This window comes from Brassica napus, chromosome C2 (assembly GCF_020379485.1).
Source record: "Brassica napus cultivar Da-Ae chromosome C2, Da-Ae, whole genome shotgun sequence".
In the NCBI taxonomy this organism is placed as follows: Eukaryota; Viridiplantae; Streptophyta; class Magnoliopsida; order Brassicales; family Brassicaceae; genus Brassica; species Brassica napus.
Genome location: NC_063445.1, coordinates 16,493,263 through 16,512,461, shown reverse-complemented (window position 1 = coordinate 16,512,461; position 19,199 = coordinate 16,493,263). Strand labels below are relative to the sequence as shown.

The 19,199-nt window shown below is 36.0% G+C and overlaps 3 protein-coding genes and 1 pseudogene across 4 annotated transcripts; 3 read left to right on the top strand and 1 right to left on the bottom strand.

Moving 5' to 3' along the window:
- The first annotated feature begins 1,898 nt into the window (after window positions 1-1,898).
- On the top strand, window positions 1,899-3,801 carry LOC106406231 (probable arabinosyltransferase ARAD1). Its single transcript, XM_048747797.1, has 3 exons — window positions 1,899-2,560; window positions 2,640-3,056; window positions 3,207-3,801. Exons 1-3 carry the CDS (start codon window positions 2,072-2,074, stop codon window positions 3,621-3,623), a joined length of 1,323 nt encoding a protein of 440 aa, XP_048603754.1. The 5' UTR covers window positions 1,899-2,071; the 3' UTR covers window positions 3,624-3,801.
- A 231-nt stretch (window positions 3,802-4,032) lies between these two features.
- Window positions 4,033-9,471, top strand: LOC106375632 (ELMO domain-containing protein A). Of its 2 annotated transcripts, none has more exons than XM_048747800.1 (8): window positions 4,033-4,306; window positions 8,069-8,196; window positions 8,275-8,459; window positions 8,523-8,577; window positions 8,661-8,781; window positions 8,868-8,915; window positions 9,005-9,099; window positions 9,179-9,471. In XM_048747800.1, the coding sequence occupies exons 1-8, from the start codon at window positions 4,213-4,215 to the stop codon at window positions 9,275-9,277; spliced, it is 825 nt and encodes a 274-aa protein (XP_048603757.1). In that variant the 5' UTR covers window positions 4,033-4,212; the 3' UTR covers window positions 9,278-9,471. The 2 variants fall into 2 exon arrangements, with proteins under 2 accessions (XP_048603757.1, XP_048603756.1); XM_048747799.1 differs by having other exon boundaries at window positions 4,050-4,306; window positions 8,054-8,196.
- Window positions 9,472-10,923: 1,452 nt separating this feature from the next.
- On the top strand, window positions 10,924-12,089 carry LOC106375631 (REF/SRPP-like protein At1g67360). The gene is made up of 2 exons (XM_013815589.2): window positions 10,924-11,346; window positions 11,439-12,089. Exons 1-2 carry the CDS (start codon window positions 11,110-11,112, stop codon window positions 11,904-11,906), a joined length of 705 nt encoding a protein of 234 aa, XP_013671043.1. The 5' UTR covers window positions 10,924-11,109; the 3' UTR covers window positions 11,907-12,089.
- A 563-nt stretch (window positions 12,090-12,652) lies between these two features.
- LOC106372950 lies at window positions 12,653-13,295 on the bottom strand (annotated as a pseudogene).
- Window positions 13,296-19,199: the final 5,904 nt, after the last annotated feature.

Sequence of the window (19,199 nt, the reverse complement as noted above, 5' to 3'; positions counted from 1 at the left end):
GAGAACCTACGAGCGGATAGCTTAGCACGCAGTGCTAGGAAACAACCATCTTTCGTCGTTCACATGGATGCGGAGTTACCAATCTGGTTTACAGAGTCAACATGAGTCTGTAAATGTTTGTTGTAAAAATAAAATAAAATAAAATAAAGATAACATATATTCATATTCATATTAATATATTCTTTATCCGACGTACTTCAAAAATACCAATTTTATTTGGAAGTACCCAATATTTCAAATCTCGGCTAACAAAATGATCTTTCAGGCATTTACAAGTTGTATAGAAATTAATTTTGTATTATCCGGATCATGATCAATCAGCTGGATATTACACATCGTATGCAACTAATTGTATTAAATTTATTATCATATCCGGATATTATACTTTTCATCTATATAATAGATGATGGATTCATTTTATTAGGTGCATGTGACATGTATTATCGTTGTTGAATCGATTCACCAAATAAGATGAGTCTACATTTAGCTGATCTGACAAAATGATATATATGTAAGTGTTATCAGGTAGATTTAAATGACAACTGTAATCTTCTAAAATGATCTAAATGTAAGAACATGAAATTGGTATATATTTCTTAGAAACCTGCGGATATGATAGACTTGAATTATGAGATGATCAATATGATGATGATTTCTTACAAAAGATTACCACAAAATAAACTCTCAACCCGTCTCATGATCAAAATATCGAAAAAAATCTCATGTATCTTGTTAATTATTAATACAACCATATAGTTATACCAAATATTAAATCCTAATCAATTATCCAAATATTACACATATTATCCACTTAATAGTATTGAATCTTAGTATGATCTCTGGATAGTTGACCAATCCATTTTAGTAGGTGCATGCAACATGTATTATCGTTGTTGATCCGGTTCACCCAAAATATCCCGACAACAACTACTTTGAACATTGTCTCTCCTTCTGAAAAGCATCATGCCACACCCAAGAATCTAGTCATAGAAACCAAAAAATTGTTATGTAAACTTAATGTTTATATGATTAGCATGAAACTGACTAAATAGATTATTATTCGGTTTCCCAATTAGTTAACCGAATAAGTTAACGATTATATTGGCAGAGTTCATCAGTTTTGTACTTCAACTGAGAGTTGAAGAATCCGCCAATCAAAGACTTTATTTCCGGTGGCTCAGTCATCAGTTTCATCCACTTTGAGTCATCTTGTCCAAATCCATAAATATAGAGCCTCCTCCAAATTTTGAAGAAATTGTTATTGATCTTTTTTCTCTCCAGTTTATTTTCTACAAAGCATTTATTTCTAGTGGTCGAGTCAGTAGTTTCATCCACCTTGAGTCATCTTTTTCAAATCTATAAATATAGAAACCTCTTCCAAGCTTCGAAAAATCTGATGTTCTCTCTTTCCTGTCCAATCTATTTTCTCCAATGGAATTATTCAGGGCGGTCCAGTCTACAGTTTCGTCCACCTTGAATCATTTCTTTCAAATTTATTGATATAGAAACTCCTCCAAACTTCTGTCGAGCTCCTCGGTGAAACAACTTTACATGATATCTCAAACATTTTATTTTGGCCGCCTATCTTGTTTGTAGATATCATCATTGGATATGATGATATTTGCCACTATGTATCCTCTTTCATTTTTTTCAATTTGAAAGTTACCTACGAATTTCAGGGTTATATTTATAAACTCATCCCATCTTCACATCCATCTGCCCAACTATTTTGTTTGTTTTTTTCGTTGCCTAATTCCACTCATTAATTAAGCTAAGTATTAATCCTAAAGTTTCTACCGTTTTATCTCAAGATGAAATACTCCCAACAAATCCAGTTTTACATTTTTGTGTTATACGCTACAATTTCAAGATCTATAAACTTTCAAATTACTGACAAAAAAAAAAAAACTTTCAAATTATTATTGGGATTTGACTCTTAAAATCTTAATAATTGCCAGATCAATTCTGACTAGAAGAATCTCTTTGTGGTTATGACTCCATACGTTTCGTCAAAACTCAAGCAACAAAAAACAGAAGCCAGACGGTTGGATCCAAATCTCATCACGAAGAAATGTACGGCAAAACCATATGCACCATCGTCTTCTTCGTCTTCCTCATAGCCTCCTACTCTATCTACATGGGCACCGTCGATCCAACCCCTTACTTCTCCCAGCTTCAGTCTCTCCCCCGCGGCATCTCCTCCTCCTCCTCCTCCTCTCCCTGTAACTCCACCGCCGCACAACCTCTCCGCGTATTCATGTACGACCTCCCTCGAAAATTCAACATCGCGATGATGGATCCTCACAGCTCAGACGTCGAGCCAATCACCGCCAAGAACCTCCCTCCCTGGCCCCAGACCTCCGGGATCAAGCGCCAGCACAGCGTCGAGTACTGGCTCATGGCCTCGCTTCTCCACAACGGAGGAGAGAAAGAGGCGGTTAGGGTTTTTGATCCGGAATCGGCGGATGCCTTCTACGTCCCCTTCTTCTCTTCCTTGAGCTTCAACACTCACGGGAAGAACATGACCGATCCGGATACGGAGTTTGACCGGCTATTACAGGTGACGATCTGATGAATCGTTGAAAATCTGACCGGCGATTGACGGTTGACAATTTTGCGAATTGATTTCTTTTTTTCAGGTTGAGTTAATGGAGTATCTTGAGAATTCTAACTACTGGCAACGCTCAGGTGGTAGAGACCATGTGATTCCCATGACGCATCCTAATGCCTTTAGATTCTTGAGGCAGCAAGTTAACGCATCGATTCTCATTGTTGCTGACTTTGGGCGTTACCCAAAGGAGATGGCACGTTTAGATAAAGACGTGGTTTCTCCGTATGTACATGTAGTTGAGTCCTTTAGAGAGGATGGTGTTGTTGTTGGGGATGATGATAGTACTCCCGATCCCTTCGAGGCTCGCGGCACCCTTCTTTACTTCCGTGGGAATACTGTTAGGAAGGCTGAAGGTAGAATCCGTCTCAAGCTGGAGAAGTTGCTGGCTGGTAACTCTGATGTTCACTATGAGAAGAGTGTAGCAACAACACAAAACATCAAAGTGGTAAGCTCTTGTGTACTAGGATACTGATTCATGTGTTTGGTTCTTGTATGTGTTAGTTATTGTTCTTTTTAAGCTGGTTTAGAGAGGGATAATAGGAAGATTATTTTCTCTTATTGTGTGTGTGTGTGTTTTTTTTGCTTGTAACTCCAGTCTACGGAAGGGATGAGATCATCAAAGTTCTGTCTGCATCCAGCTGGAGACACTCCATCATCATGCCGCTTATTTGATGCCATTGTCAGCCACTGCATCCCGGTCATCATAAGCGACAAGATCGAGCTGCCGTTCGAAGATGAGATAGACTACTCAGAGTTCTCAGTCTTCTACTCTGTAAAAGAGGCGCTTGAACCAGGCTTCATCCTCGACAATTTACGGCAGTTTCCCAAGGAGAAATGGTTGAAGATGTGGGAAAACCTGAAGAACGTATCTCATCACTTCGAGTTTCAGTACCCGCCCAAGAGGGAAGACGCGGTTAACATGTTGTGGAGACAGGTAAAGCACAAGATACCAAATGTCAAGCTCGCTGTACATAGAAACAGGAGGTTGAAAGTCCCTGATTGGTGGCTCTGAAGAATGACAAGATTTTTCTGAAGATCAAGCCTTAATCATTTTCTTTCCTTCCAATACTGTACATTAGTTGATTCTTTTGTTACCTTTTTGAGTTTCGTGACCCATTTTTATAGGCATATATACTCTAAAAACATCATTTTTATAACCAGATAATAATTTTTAAAAAGGTTTGGGATTAGAGAGTTCATGTTGATGTGAACTCGTAGTGGAAACAAGAGGGGATCAAGCTGATTCTCCTTTTCTATTCCTGTTGTCTTGTTCTAAACCCACTAGAGATAATAATGCCGACCATTTGGAGCATAGTATCTTTGTGCCTTTGTGGGGACTAGGGAGTCATGGGCTTCTTAATCACCGCAACGAGATGGTTAAATAGCACTAAAAAATCAGAAAACGTGTTTATGCAATTATATATCTTTAGATCCTGTGAAGGGGGCATATGCGTCATTCGCTATCTTTATAAATAACTCACAGTCGCCGAAGCTGACGAGGAGCAACAGAGTAGTAGTTAGTAAGTAGTAACAGGCACGTTCTCTCCGCCCAAAAATACAAACAGAAATCTGGAGACTGGAGAAGAATATCTCAAAACGAGATGCGAGTTGTCAGAATCTCATGCGTCGGAACACGTCATCTTTCACCACCCTCCTCCGCCTCCGCCCATTCTGACGTCTCTGCCTCCTCGGCCGGTACGTTTTCTCCTCTCGCCTGTACATTTACTTTTCTGTAGTTGGTAACACCGATTATATTAGTGGAATATCCGTATTTGATCTTTGTTCATTTATATTTATTCTCCTTGTTAGATCCATGTGATGCCAAAGATTTATTTTTCTTTCTGGTTCTTTAGAAACGGAAACCAAATTGAAATTTTCTACTTTCACCATCCAATCATTCTTTCTTAATTAAAATCTCCATTTTCTATCAAAGTGAGTTTAGTTTAGTTGTAAATGTCCGAATGTTGCACATTGCGCTAAGTGTGGGTATAATTTAACTGTTGTCAGTGCTGTTTCGTTCACTCAAAGCTGGTAAACTGTAGCAGAGTATGTGGGTATAATTTAACTGTCGTCAGTGGTGTTTCATTCACTCAAAGCTGGTAAACTGTAGCAGAGTATGTGCTTATCTACAGTATATTTGACCGGCGACTCAATAACGTGTGTGAATAGTGATAAACCAAAAAAACACATCTACAAAAAAAATAGTATTTTATATTTTTTATTATATGGTTTCAAATACTATAATGATATTATATATACAGAATATGTTGTAAAAAGTATACAATAATATGTGATGTTTTAGGACTCTTCTTGGCACAATTATTAGGTGTCCGGGTTAGAAGGAGCATCGGCTTCATTTCGTGTCTGAATCATAATCTAAAAGATTGGGTCCCTCTGTGGGTCCCCCAGTGAATAATTCGCATCGGTCGTTCATAGGATTTTACCGGTTTAGTTTAATCGGGCGGGTTTGGGAGATCCGTGAATGATTCAATCGGTCTGCCACGTGAGTCAAACTTCAAGTAGATCTGTGCTCGTTGGTAAATAATTTGACACTCTTGGATTAATTCTAACTAGACCCGCGCGCTGATATGAATTTTCAATTTTTAATTATTTATTTTATTAAATAATATATTTGTAATATTCGTTCATATTATATTCATTAAGTAAATATTTTTTTTGCATCTTAAACTATCTAATTTTTTACGAATGTCTGATATCATATAAAAAATGAGTATATAGAGTTAATTAGATAATTGTAAAAACAGAAATTTTCTTTCGTGTGCGATATCATATAAATAATGATCCACCCCGTTAACAAAAATCATGATTTTTTTATGTGTATTTTTTTTTATTTTGATCATTTCTTTAAAACTATATTAAATTTTACATATTTTAATTAGAATATTTTTAATATATTTACCTTTTTATTTGAAATACAACTCAATATTTTTTAAAAAATTATAACAAAATATTTAAAAAATATTTTTAGAATTTGTTTGAAAAATATGAAAATTATATTTTAAATTAAAATTATCCTAAAATATGATAAGTTTTGATGTAAATGAAAACTTAAATTATGTCAAAAATAATTATATTCAATGATAATAACAATTTAAATTGATTATTTTTTTAAAAAAATACAAATTTCAAAAATATGGTTTGAAAGAAAATCCATTTATCTTTCGAATATAAAATGAAAATATTATAATTAAATAATGAAAAATATAAATAAAAATCATAAATTTAACGAATGACAACTGAGTTATGTTATGCTAAAATTTTCTTTCTAACAATTTAGCAAATGACAAATGAGTTATGAGCAAATAATATCGTATAATTTTTAAAAACATAGTCATTCTTAAATATTTTTTGAATAAATAATTATTTTAAAATTTGATCAACTGAAAATAATATTCATACAATTGTGTGAGTCAAATTCTTGTTTTATTGATGCATGTTATATATTACTGCTGCATGTTTTAGGTAACATTTTAATGATGCACGTTTTTAAAAATCTCCATTATTAAAATTATGCACATAAGGATAACTCATGAGTTTTTTTGGTTGATTAAATTACATTATGTCCAAATTTATTTAAGGATATTTTATTAAGGTAACCGAAAAAGACAAACAATAAAATAGGAAGTTTAAATTCATTTAAGCATATTTCATTAATGTAACTGAAAAGACAAGTAATAAATTAGGCAGTTTTATTCGTTTTAGGATATTTCATAAATGCAACTGAAAAAGACAAGTAAAAAAATAGAGAGTTTAATTAGTGAAATAAAAACATTTTCAAATGGATACTTCTCTTTTAATAATATAGATTTCTAGAATATAAAGTTTATAGAAAAAAAGATATAAAATATATTTAGTCTTGTGCTTTTGGTCCCCCATATATCTAAATCAGCCTCTAGGGCATATGTTGACAAGTTTCTATAAACTGAAGTAGATGGCTAGTGGTTAGGGTAGTCATAATGTTTCCATATGGCGTCAAGAATTATTATAGTCTATAGGTCTATTGTTAGGTAACTTGTCACCATAATGAGATCTTGGAATGTCCAATCTTGATTAACCAATCTATACCGAACCAGAAACCATGACAAAACGTTGATCCAAAATTAAACTGAATGTAAATAAACCAAATTGGACCCAAACTGAACAGAAATTATAAAAATCTTTAGCTTTGTTGTACATCTTTTACATTTCCTCAGTTTTCGAAAAATAGATTTTTTAGATTTAGTTCTTGTTCGTTTTTGTATCTAGACAATACAGACATTCAGATGCAAAATCTATAATATCTAAAATATTTAAATATTTGAGATGCAAAAATGTGTAGAGTTTGGAGCAAAATTTGCATCTCACGTCAAAAGATTTATATACTCTTAATACAAACATAGGGTTTAATTAGATTAGTATTATAATTGCTATATAGCAAAGTTGAATTTTCTTGTTAAACTGAAAAATCGAGTTTAAAAAAAAATCAAGTTTTCCTGTCAAAACCGAAAATCGAGTTTTTTCGTCAAAACTACAAAACTGATATTTCCAACCAAAACTGCAAATTTGAGTTTTTCCACCAAAACAATAAAATAGAGTTTTTTCGCCAAAACTACAAAACTGATTTTTTCTGTCATAATCATAAAATTAAAAATTTCCACCAAAATTGAAAAATCAAATTTTCCCGCCAAAACTGCCAAGAACTAAGATTTTATTCAAAATGGCAAAATCAATTATGAGGGAGAACTAAGATTTTATACAAAATGGCAAAATCAATATTTTTTCGCCGAAATCGCAAATTTGTGTTTTATTTTGTAACATATATAACTTTTATATATTTATCCAATATTATAATTATTTCATTATTAATAATATAAATTGTGTCTTTCATCTAGATGCATCTAAATGTTGTATCAAATACAAAAACGGACGTAGAATTTTAAATACATCAATTGAAGATATTTGTTTGAATTAAATATTATTGTATGATAGCTGTTGAAAAAATATAATAAAATTAAATAAAAAAAATATTTGGAATATTTATTATATTTTTAATTTGTGTGAATACTATAAAAATCGATTTTTTAGGAATGAGAAGACTATAATTTTTCTTATTGTTTGGCAACAGTCGACCATACCAAACAGAACCCATGGCTAGGTTTCTGTTTGGTTTCCTATATACATAAACCGAAATTTATTTATTAATCGAACTCTTGGGCCCCTCATCTTGATATGACTTAAACAAGTCTGTTTTGAAGCTTCAGTTCTAATGGAAGCTACTACTTTTAGTTCTATAGTTAGTACTACTTAGTATTGGATGCTTTCATGTAATTCTCAAGCCCAATTTGGTTAGAAGAACGTAAATTTATCAACAACATAGCGGTAAAAAGAACCTTCCTTAGGCTAGCTTTGTGTTCTCGATGTGATCTTGTTTATATTGTGTAGGGCTGAGTAATGCAGATGCAGAGGATGCGAGTTGTGGTGGCACTGGCACGCCGAGTTTGAGAATCAAGAAGAGGCTAACATGTGTGTGCTTCTACCGCAAGAGAGCTTACGAGCGCATCTGCTCTAACTTGACACCATTGCAGGTATAACACTAATAGGAAAATAACAGCTACGATGATTGGCTATTAATGAAACCATATGAATGTGTTTTCTCTTTTCAGGAAGAGAGACTAAAGAGGCTGACAAAGAGAATGAATAATTGCTTCGATGCGTCGCGGCCTGACCATCAGGATGCACTGAGAGCATTGTGGTCAGCAACGTATCCCGAGAAAAAGCTCGAGGCTTTAATCTCAGATCAGTGGAAAGATATGGGATGGCAAGGAAAAGATCCATCCACTGATTTTAGGTTAGGCTCTCTCGAGTAACATATATCATGCCAAAAATAGTGCTTACGTTTGTTTGTTATCAGAGGAGGTGGATTCATATCACTGGAGAATCTTCTCTTCTTTGCCAAGACATTCCCGGTAAACTTAACTCTCATCACCTTTCTACTTACAGAACATTCATAACACTCTTTATGTAATTTCTTGGTTCCATTGGTGTGTAGACTTCGTTTCAGAGTCTGTTGAAGAAACAGGGAGGCAAAAGAGCGGCTTGGGAATATCCATTTGCTGTAGCTGGTGTCAACATTACCTTCATGATCATGCAAATGCTCGACCTAGAAGCCTGTGAGTATCCACTCACTTACTTTCAATTAAATGTTTTGCCTTAGATTGTCAAACAAAACGTGTTGCTTACTCAACTACATATGCAGCAAAGCCTAGGACATTCGTACGGTCAGTATTCTTACAAATGCTATCAGGTAAAAACATGGAAACATATATATCAGACAAGTTTTCTTACATGGCTCTTTGGTTGCTTGATTTTTTACTAAGTTTTTGAAAAATGTAGAAAACGAATGGGCTTTTGATTTGCTTTATTGCGTGGCCTTTGCGGTGATGGACAAACAATGGCTAGACAGGAACGCCACCTACATGGAATTCAACGTGAGTTGTGTTTTCATTATGATGTATACAATAATATCCTTGTGATGGTGATGATGAGATGGATGGATGGATGGTGTAGGATGTGTTGAGATGTACGAGGGCGCAGCTGGAGAGAGAGCTGATGATGGATGATGTTTTCAGGATCGAAGATATGCCCTCCTTCTCTCTTCTCTCTTAGTCTTATACCTATCAAGTTCTTGATTTGTCACTCATTAGATTTCAAGGAAGGAAACACAAAGAGGTCTATCTTCTTAGGAGTATCCGACATGCGAGATGAGTGAACAAGTTTGATATGAATTGTTGTAATCTGAATATACTTATCATGTACAAGCATTCGAAATTAATTAAGTCACATATGAATCCTCACCTCAATTCACTAGACCACAACCACGAGATACGAATTATTGAGTTGGTAACATTAATGTTGTTTAAGAGAAGCAAGAGTACCGTCTATTCGGGAAGGTTTCGAGTCAATAATGTTGTTTAAATCACAAATGGTGTTTTACTGATGGATCATGAAAAATCAAGAAATTTATTAAGTCACATAAGAATCTTCACCTCGATTCATTAATGTTGTTTAAGTTACAAATGGTCTTTACGGATGGATCATGAAAAATCAGGAAATATATTCGGAACAAGAGTCGTATAGTACTTTGGAAGGTTTTGAAGGTTTAATGGGAGCGAGAAATGCAAGAGCGAGCCAGCCGCCACTGTACTCGGAGATAAAGGCTCTTATTTGGGCAATAGAATATACGCGAATCTTAGACAGTTTTCTGTTACTTTTGCAACGGTTTGTTCTCAGTTGGTAAAAAAGGTTTCGGAACCAGAAGAAATGGCCAACCTTGTCAATTATTTGGAATACATCAAATTTTGAAGAGACGTTTCAACAGCTCATAGCTCATTATACCACGGACGCAGAATTCAAAGGCAGTCAGTTTAGCACGCAGTGCAAGAAAGCAACCGTCGTTTGTTGTCAATATGGATGCGGAGCTACCAGTTCGATTTGCAAATTCTATATGAATCTGTTTAAGTCGCTGACAAAAAAAAAAAATTATCAAACGCACCGGAAGTGCATAATCCATAATTCTACAATACTGGAACAGCGTATTCCCATATCCTCTCCTGACACACTCACTTCATTACTTATTTTTGAGCTTTTTAACTTCAGTTTCCTAGCTATTTTCGTGCTTTTAAGTATTATATCTTTGTGGCATTTGTGGTGAGAAGTACAGCATCAAAGATCACTTGCTTTATTGCTTAGGGGTTATGTCATTTTGTAGCTACCGGCCATATATACTTTTTTGGTAGTCTACCCGCCATATATGGTTGGACGCCTAAAGCATGAAACAAAATAATTATACAATTATCCATGAACCACTACGCTACAGAATTTGATGTTCTTACTACACCATCCATACTAATGTGACATGCTTATTATCCAAGTATATTAATATATATATATATATCTTCTGGCTTTTGGGAAGATGATATATTTGCAAGCTATCATGGACTTTTCTAATGCACCGACTACTTCAAAAATGAGTAGTAAATTAGTACTATTGAAGTAGAACTATTTTTCTTTTTCAAGAATTTAATTCGTTAACCACTACCAATCCAAACGTAAAACCTTAAAAGAATTTTACACAATCATTCATGCAGTCGGAAGTATACACGTGTCCTTGTCGGTATCTCCTTGAATATTTACGTCACGCGGAACCCACAGCGAAGCATCTAGACACGACACGAAACTCAAGAAAATGATTCTCTTTCCAGGCCCAACCTCACCAGATTTATTCTCAACCGTTAGATCACGTGCACTAAGTCCATCCCTTTCGTTTTACAACCAATCCTCGACCTGATGTGAAAGATACTTTACTGCTTTAACACAATATAGAGAGAGACCACTAGTAGTGACCGGCAAGAGACTTCTGAACCAAATCTAAAGAGCTCTCAGCACACAGCAAAAGAAAACTAGGTAAAGAGCTGTTGAGTTGTTTCTTTGGTGTGTAGATGGAAACAGAGAAAAACAGCAAGGAGCTAGGGCTTAACCACCTAGGGTTCGTGAGAGTTGCAGCGATCCATGTTCTTGTTAGCCTCTCAAACCTATACGACTACGCCAAACAAAACTCTGGTCCTCTTAAACCGGCGGTGGGAAAGGTGGAAGGAGCCGTCACCACCGTCGTCACCCCCGTCTTCAACAAATTCAAAGATGTTCCAGATACTCTTCTCCTCTTTCTTGATCACAAGGTAAACCCTAGTTTCAAATCTTCTTCCATGTTCTTGATTGGTAGATCTGATGACCTAGTTTTGGCTGAGTCCTTACTTTTTTTGCTTTCTAGGTTGGTGAAGTTTCGAACAAGTTTGATAAGCATGCTCCTCCACTGGCTAAGCAAGTAGTAAGCCAAGCACATGTACTGATCCAGGCGACTACAGAGAAGGCTCAAAGCTTTGTGAAAGAGGCTCGTACTGGTGGTCCTAAAGCTGCCTTTAACTATGCTGCAACTGAGTACAAGTACTTGGTTGTGACTAACTCGGTTAAAGTCTGGGCTAAACTCAACCAGTACAAACCTATTCATGCAGTGGGAAACAAAGCTTTGCCACTGGCTGCAAACTTGTCTGGTATGTACAACGATTTGGTGACTAACATGACCAAGATGGGTTACCCTGTGGTTGGTTATCTTCCTTTGGTTCCTGTTGATGACATTGTCAAGGCTTATGAAAAGGAACAAGATGCAGCGCAAAAGAAAGGAGATACTACCACTGCTACTGATGGGAACAAATCATCTTCTGATTCGGACACTGATTGAAACATTTGTGAGCCTGGTTTGTTGGGTTTGGTAACTTGTGTAAATGATGTTAGGCTCTTTCTTGTTCTTCTTTGATCACAGAACTTGGTCTTGTAGTGTTTCATTTGTTGTTGGTTGATGTGTGTATTTTCTATCTATGTAACAAAGAAGGTAATAATATTGAGCAACAAAACTTTAAGAATATTGGAAAGTTGTCGCATTTCAGAAAAGTATATTCATATCAAATATGGAAATAGAGAATCAAAACAGCTTTACTAAGAAACAATCTCTCATTTGAATACAAGTCTTCAAGAGTTATTATTCGAGTTTGTACCAAGCTTCCAGGCACCTGAAGAACAAAAAAGAAACAAAGGGAGACATACGCATCCATCCAGACAGCATCATAACACATCTTCGTTCTGAAACAGACAAAACAAACAGATCAAAATTGAGGTCCTTTTGCAAACAACAGCTAGTCATGCTTGAAAATGAAGCTGAAACTTAGATATGTATGAAGAAAGACTGCAGATTCCAAGCACATATGCTAAGGACAGATGTAAAAACACCACACATGAACAATACACAACACTCCACGCCACTAAGCGGATGAACCAAGGATACAGTACTGAACATAAAATATACACAATGACTAAGCCCAACCACCAAATATATCTATATAGCTTAGACCACAAAGCCGAAACAAAAGTGCCAACACTAATCTATTCTTGGCAATTCATCTAATCACAAGACTCAAATGCAGCTATGAGTCACACACTAGAGAAAAGCATATTCAAAAGCTGCATATAGTAACCATAAGATAACTCACCACTGTTCGATCAGTTTGAAGAAGAAGGGTGGTCCTTGAGGAGATCATCGTAAGGGTCCCTACGACCAGCAACCTGACTGATCTGAGGATCCCAACGAAGCTGAGCGTTGTGACGCTCAAAAGTCCAGAAACCATAAGGACGAATAGGCAAAGCCCACATCTCCTTGATCTTCTTGCACCTCTCGTGCATCTCATATATGTGCTCCCTCGCTTTCCTGTCTCTCACCTCCGGATCCTCCATCAACCTCAGCACCAGATTCTCCGCAAACTCCATTATGAATCCCATCTCGTTCCCCCAAATCACTGCAATTGAAAAAAAAAACCAAACTTGCTCAAGAACTGATTTTCAAATTAGGGTTTTCTATCGAATTCGATTCCCAATCTAGATCTAGGTTAGGCTCAAAATGTTTAATTGATTATTCCTAGGACGATGACACTGAGATCAACGCAAGCCCTTTGGAGTAAAATGAAAACTTACGATTAGATACGAAACCAGAGGAGGAAGAAGATCGCTTAATGCTCTGCTTTGGGATAGTCAGGGAGCTTTTAATGGAACGAGGAGACAGGCGGGCGTGTGGTGAAAGAGAAAACAGAAACTGCGTGTTGTTTGGTACTTAGGAACGAGGAAACAAGACGTTTCCCTTTCCTAGAGCCGCCACGCGGTTTATGTCCCGTTTTTACTACCGCAGACCCTACCCTCCCTTACCGCATGCCACTCGGTAAGACTATAACCCAATTTTACTGTATATTTTTCAGATTTGTGAAATGTCATCTTGTGTTTCAAAAAGTAAAATGTCTTTTAAATGAGTTTGAGAGGGCAAATCTAATAATGGGTAAACTTTGTATAATAAATGCATCTGGATATACAAACGTATTTTGAATGAGTTGTGAAATCCACATCTTTATATGTGGGTCAATCAACTAGTTTATACCCTGTAGTGAGAGTAGAATAAAATTTTGGAGATGGTCTCAAGAGGAAGGCTGGCATCTATGAACTATTCCAAACAGAAACAGAGCTACAGTTCCAACCTTTTTTTATTAATTCTTTGTTAACCAAAGAGCGATCGGAAACTAAACTTCGCTATCCATACAATGGTGAATAAAACAAACATGATCTACAAGATATTTTTTCTTAAAACAAATATCTTCTTTGATTACTTTAGCAAAAAAAAGTTTCTGGATTTTCCAAGAGCCGCAATATCTGTTTTGCCAATAATGCCGATTGAAATGATGTATATCCCAAAAACTGATTACTCTAGATTTTTTTCTGACATAGTTTATTCCAAAACATTCAGTGCATTCTTCAATGGTACGAACTTCAATTAGTGAAAGTAATATTTCCGACTACTATGAATTTGGCTAGTATCTTACTGACGTCAAATTAGTGTTATCCGCAGACAACATGGATCCAATGACTCTTGTTAGCATTGTTACATGGAAATATGGCGACTTCTTATGCAAAAAAATACATTCAGAATCGTTTGGAAGACCAACTGTTCAGTGGTTACCGTGAGGTTGAAACTACAAGATCTGTAGGATGATTTGGAAAAGAAATACAAATCTTTCAGTGTCGGCTTTGGAACTTCTTCACAGTAAAATTTCTAAAATTTGTGATGGTTGATTAACAATGAATTGATTCATTGGGAAGTTTCCTCATATTTGGGAAGACTTCAAAAATTATCTTGCTTACAAAAAGAAGACCTTCAAGTTGGCAATCTGATTCCTAGGCTTCAAAATCAGTCATTAAAATGTGATAAAGAAGGTCGAGTTTATACTCATGACGCTAATATTGCTGAGTAAAAGAATAATGGTAAAGGAAATGCAAGATTCAAAAATCTGGGTTGAATAAGTTTTCTCAGCAAGCTCCCAAGAGCTTCAAGAAACAAGTACAACCTTTCACAAACAACATATCGCTGGAAAATGTAGCTATTGTGACAAGATATGAAATATATCCTCAAAATATCGTGGAAAGATATGGAGAAAAATTAGGCAAACGTAACTGAAGCTGGTATGTGTGATGTTGTCAGAGAGGCCAACATGGTTGAAGATGACCCTAAAGAATTTTGGTATGACACATATGCCATTACACATGTATGTGCAAAGAGATTTTCAGTACCTATCAAAAGTGTAAACTGATGATTAAGTGAAGATAAGAAATATATCCAATCCATTAAAAGGTACTAGAAAATTTGTGTTGAAGAAGACTTCAAGCATGGAGGTGACTCTCACTAAGAGAAACATGTTCCATACCAAAGAAAGAATCTAATCTCCCGATCTCTCATGAGTAAGTACAGTTTTAGAATCAACTTCGAATCCAACTAGCTGATCTTCAGAAAGAGGGGTGTTTATAGGAATTTTTTTTGTTAAAAACAGACTAGTCAAATTTTTTTGTAATGATAGTCCTTAGGAAAATGATCTCTATGATTCCAAAGTTTCAATGAATAAGAATCAAATTTCTTATGTCGCAGATTCTTAAATATTTTGCATGAACGTTTAGGTTATGCGAATTATAAGTCTGAGCAAGAAATATGAACATGATCCCAAAGTCCAAAATTAGCAAAGACAAATGTGAAGTTTGTGTCCAAACAAAACTCATGAAAACAACATTACCTCATGTTGAATAAACAACATAACCTCTAGGCTTTATACACATATATTTGTGTAAGTTGCAATATTTACAAATAAGAGGTGGTGAAAGTTCTTTGTGATTTTCATAGATGATTGCACAAGATATTGATATGTCTACTTCTTACGTAGTAAAGGAAAAGTCTTGAACAAATTCAAAGAGTACAAATTTGAAGTCGAAAAACAACTGGAAAATACTATCAAAATAGTTAAAAGTGAAGATGTGAATATGAAGGACCTTTTAATGTGTTTTGTCAATTAAGCTACATTATCTACATGTTTCCTATTCACTAGAATAAAACGGAGTTTCGGAAAGAATGAATCAAACTCTGAAATAAATGATGAGTGCAACGTTGAAAGAGTATGGTCAAGCCCAAATCTGTGGGGAATCCGTGGGGGTGGGGAGCACTAATCACCACAAACTATGTCTTCAAAAAAATACCTTATAAGGTAACTCGCAAAACACCATATAAACTTTGGAAAGTAATGTACTTTCGTTCAAGTACCACAAAGTGTGGGGTTCTTTGCAAAATTTGCAGTGCCATCTCCTGAAAAGGTCACGATTGGACCTTAAACCGCGGATTATTGATTCATTGGTTATGCACATAACAAGAGTTCTTATCGGTTTGTAGTACCTAAATCGGATTATACCAGACATCCATGTCAATACGATCACGAATTCAAAGAATGTGTTGTTCATTAAAGACATATTTTATTGTAAGGATAAGCAATATTCTAATGCACTTGTGAAGAAAGAAATGTAATTACCTATGTTGATGACACAAGTACTTCTGGAACTTCTGTAACTGAAGCACAAAATATTAAAGACCAACCTAGACGAAGAAAGGGTGCTCGTAAGGAAATTCTTACAATGAAGATTACATGATGGTATTTATCGTTGAGAATTAACTGAGATCTTTCACAAAAGTCATGTCTACACTACAAGAAAACATCAGTATTCTGACGGACATTTCGACGGAAAATGAAATCCTCGGAATATCCCGAGGAATTTCCGAGGATATTCCAAGGAAACACAAAATTTAGTTTCCTCGGAATTTTCTCGGAATATACCGACGGAATTCCGAGGAAATATCAATCCGTCGGAATATTCTTAGGGAATACCGAGGAAAAATGTATTCCTCGGAAAAAACCGATGAATTCCGATGATATATTATAGCCGTTAGAGAGCCGTTGGAGAGCCATTGGAGGATTTTAAAAATTCCGAGGAAATTCCGACGAACTAGCCATTTCCGTCGGTATTCTGTCGGAATTTCCTCGGTCTGTCGGTAGGATTTCAACTATAAATACAAGCACCCCTCTTCCTCTTCATTCACTCCATATCTTCATCCTCCTTCTTACTCTCTTTACACACGAATTTGATTCATAAAAAACATGTCTTCTTCAAATTATTTTCGTTCTTGGATCGATCGACCTCATTTGGATCCGAACACGAGATTGCTTACGGAAGAATACCAACGAGGTATAACCGAATTCATGGGGTTAGTTCACCGACAATCGGAAGCAAAAACATGTATGTTAAGATGTCCTTGCTCTAATTGTAAAAATAGAAAGGTTATTAAAGAGTGGGATGTTTGGACTCATCTATATTTGAGTGGGTTTACACGAAGTTACAAAATTTGGTATCATCATGGGGAAACTGATTATGAACATGGTAGTACTAGTGAACCTCAGCCATCAGTTAGATTAGAAGAACCAATTAGAACGGATGTAGATTATGGTGTAGGTACTGAGCAGATGGTAAATGATCATTTTAGAGGGGAAAATTTACCCAATGCACAAGCTAGGAGATTTTATGATATGTTGGATGCTGGAAAGCAACCATTGTACGAAGGTTGTAGAGATGGTCATTCAGCTTTATCATCTGCTACAAGATTGATGGGCATTAAAACAGATTATAATTTGGCTGAAGACTGTGTGGATACGATTGCTGATTTTGTAAAAGGTATTCTACCCGAGGATAATGTAGCTCCTGGTTCATACTACGAGGTTCAGAAACTCGTAGCTGGTCTTGGTTTATCGTATCAGGTAATAGATGTATGCAGCGACAACTGCATGATTTATTGGAGGGCGGATGAACAGCGGGTTACATGCAAATTTTGTGGAAAGCCTCGTTATAAAGATACGAGTGGAAGAGTTCCAGTGCCATATAAAAGGATGTTGTATTTGCCTTTGACGGAAAGGTTGCAAAGGTTGTATCTGTCTGAACGCACAGCGCAACCAATGAGATGGCATGCGGAGCATTCAACAGATGGTGAGATCAGACATCCTTCAGATGCAAAAGCGTGGAAGCATTTCCAATCAAAGTATCCCGACTTTGCGTATGAGAGAAGAAATGTCTACCTTGGTGCATGTACTGATGGTTTCAGCCCGTTTGGCAAGAGTGGAAGACAATATTCTCTATGTCCAGTCATTCTTACACCATACAACCTACCCCCAAACTTGTGCTTGCGACGAGAGTTTTTGTTTCTCTCGATTCTCGTTCCCGGACCAGAGCATCCTAAGAGATCACTTGATGTGTGAGTTGCAACAACTATGGGCTCAAGGTGCTGAAACATACGATGTTTCGTGTAAAGAAAAATTTCAAATGCGGGCAGTACTAATGTGGACAATAAGTGATTTTCCAGCATATGGTATGTTATCTGGATGAACAACGCATGGAAGGCTATCATGTCCATATTGTCAAGATAACACTGATGCTTTCCAACTAAAACACGGAAGGAAAACGTGTTGGTTTGACTGTCACAGGAGATTCCTACCACCTGATCATCCATATCGTAGGAGTAGGAATTTGTTTACGAAGAACAAAGAGGGTGTTTGACAGTCCACCTCCGGAAATTTGTGGGAAAGATTTGAAGACACAACTAAGAGATTTTGGTGTAGAAAGGACGCCAGACGTCGGTGGACATGAGCATTTTCCGGTAGATGCTGTTGGAGATCTACATAATTGGCACAAAAAAAGTATTTTATGGGATCTGCCATACTGGGAGGATCATCTGCTAAGGCATAATTTAGATGTCATGCATATTGAGAAGAACTTTTTTGACAATCTCATGAACACGATCCTTAATGTTCAAGGTAAAACAAAGGATAATTTGAAGTCAATACTGGATTTAGTCGATAGTGAATTTTGTTCAATAATGCGTAAATTATACCCAAGAGATAGTTGATGTACCTGAAGGGTTTAAAGCTTTGGGGAATAGATGGTTTTTAAAAACCAAGTTAAAAACTGGCAGCTCAACCGATAAGTACAAGGTCAAACTTTTGGTTCAAGAATTCAGACAAAAAGAAGGTCTAGATTTTTTTGACATTTATTCTCCAGTGACGAGAATAAATGCAATCCGATTGTTGATTGGGATTGCAACATTAAAAGACTTGGAAATTCATCAAATGTATGTTAAATTTTCCTTTTTGAACAAAGATTTAGAAGAAGTGATATACATAAAAAATTGAAGGTTTCGTGATTTTGGGTAAAAAACATAAAATTTGTAGGCTCACGAAGTCGTTCTATGGGCTGAAGAAAACTCCAAATTAATGGCATGAAAATTTTAACCGTGTGATGATGTCAAAATGTTTTCGCATCAACGAATGTGATAAATGCGTTTACTTCAAATGTACTCCCAATGGTATATTTTCTAATGTGATTGTACGGGGATGGCATGCTCATCATCGGTGGCAACAAAGATGTCATCCAACAAACCATAAACATCTTCAATAGTCAGTTCGACATAAAAGACATAGGTCTTGCATATGTTATTCTTGGCATTAAGATACAAGGACTCCTGGCAGGAAAAATTTATCTCACTATCGTATGCTGAAAAGATACTCGAGAGGTTTAAGACTTA

What these genes read in the sequence shown, in the direction of transcription:
- LOC106406231 (XM_048747797.1), top strand. Translation starts at nt 2,072, where the DNA reads ATGTACGGCAAAACCATATGCACCATCGTCTTCTTCGTCTTCCTCATA. An exon ending in AGTTTGACCGGCTATTACAG is followed by an intron (nt 2,561 to 2,639) that starts GTGACGATCTGA and finishes TCTTTTTTTCAG; the next exon opens with GTTGAGTTAATGGAGTATCT. An exon ending in CAACACAAAACATCAAAGTG is followed by an intron (nt 3,057 to 3,206) that starts GTAAGCTCTTGT and finishes TTGTAACTCCAG; the next exon opens with TCTACGGAAGGGATGAGATC.
- LOC106375632 (XM_048747799.1), top strand. Translation starts at nt 4,213, where the DNA reads ATGCGAGTTGTCAGAATCTCATGCGTCGGAACACGTCATCTTTCACCA. An exon ending in TCTTTGCCAAGACATTCCCG is followed by an intron (nt 8,578 to 8,660) that starts GTAAACTTAACT and finishes ATTGGTGTGTAG; the next exon opens with ACTTCGTTTCAGAGTCTGTT. An exon ending in ATTCTTACAAATGCTATCAG is followed by an intron (nt 8,916 to 9,004) that starts GTAAAAACATGG and finishes TGAAAAATGTAG; the next exon opens with AAAACGAATGGGCTTTTGAT.
- LOC106375631 (XM_013815589.2), top strand. Translation starts at nt 11,110, where the DNA reads ATGGAAACAGAGAAAAACAGCAAGGAGCTAGGGCTTAACCACCTAGGG. An exon ending in TCCTCTTTCTTGATCACAAG is followed by an intron (nt 11,347 to 11,438) that starts GTAAACCCTAGT and finishes TTTGCTTTCTAG; the next exon opens with GTTGGTGAAGTTTCGAACAA.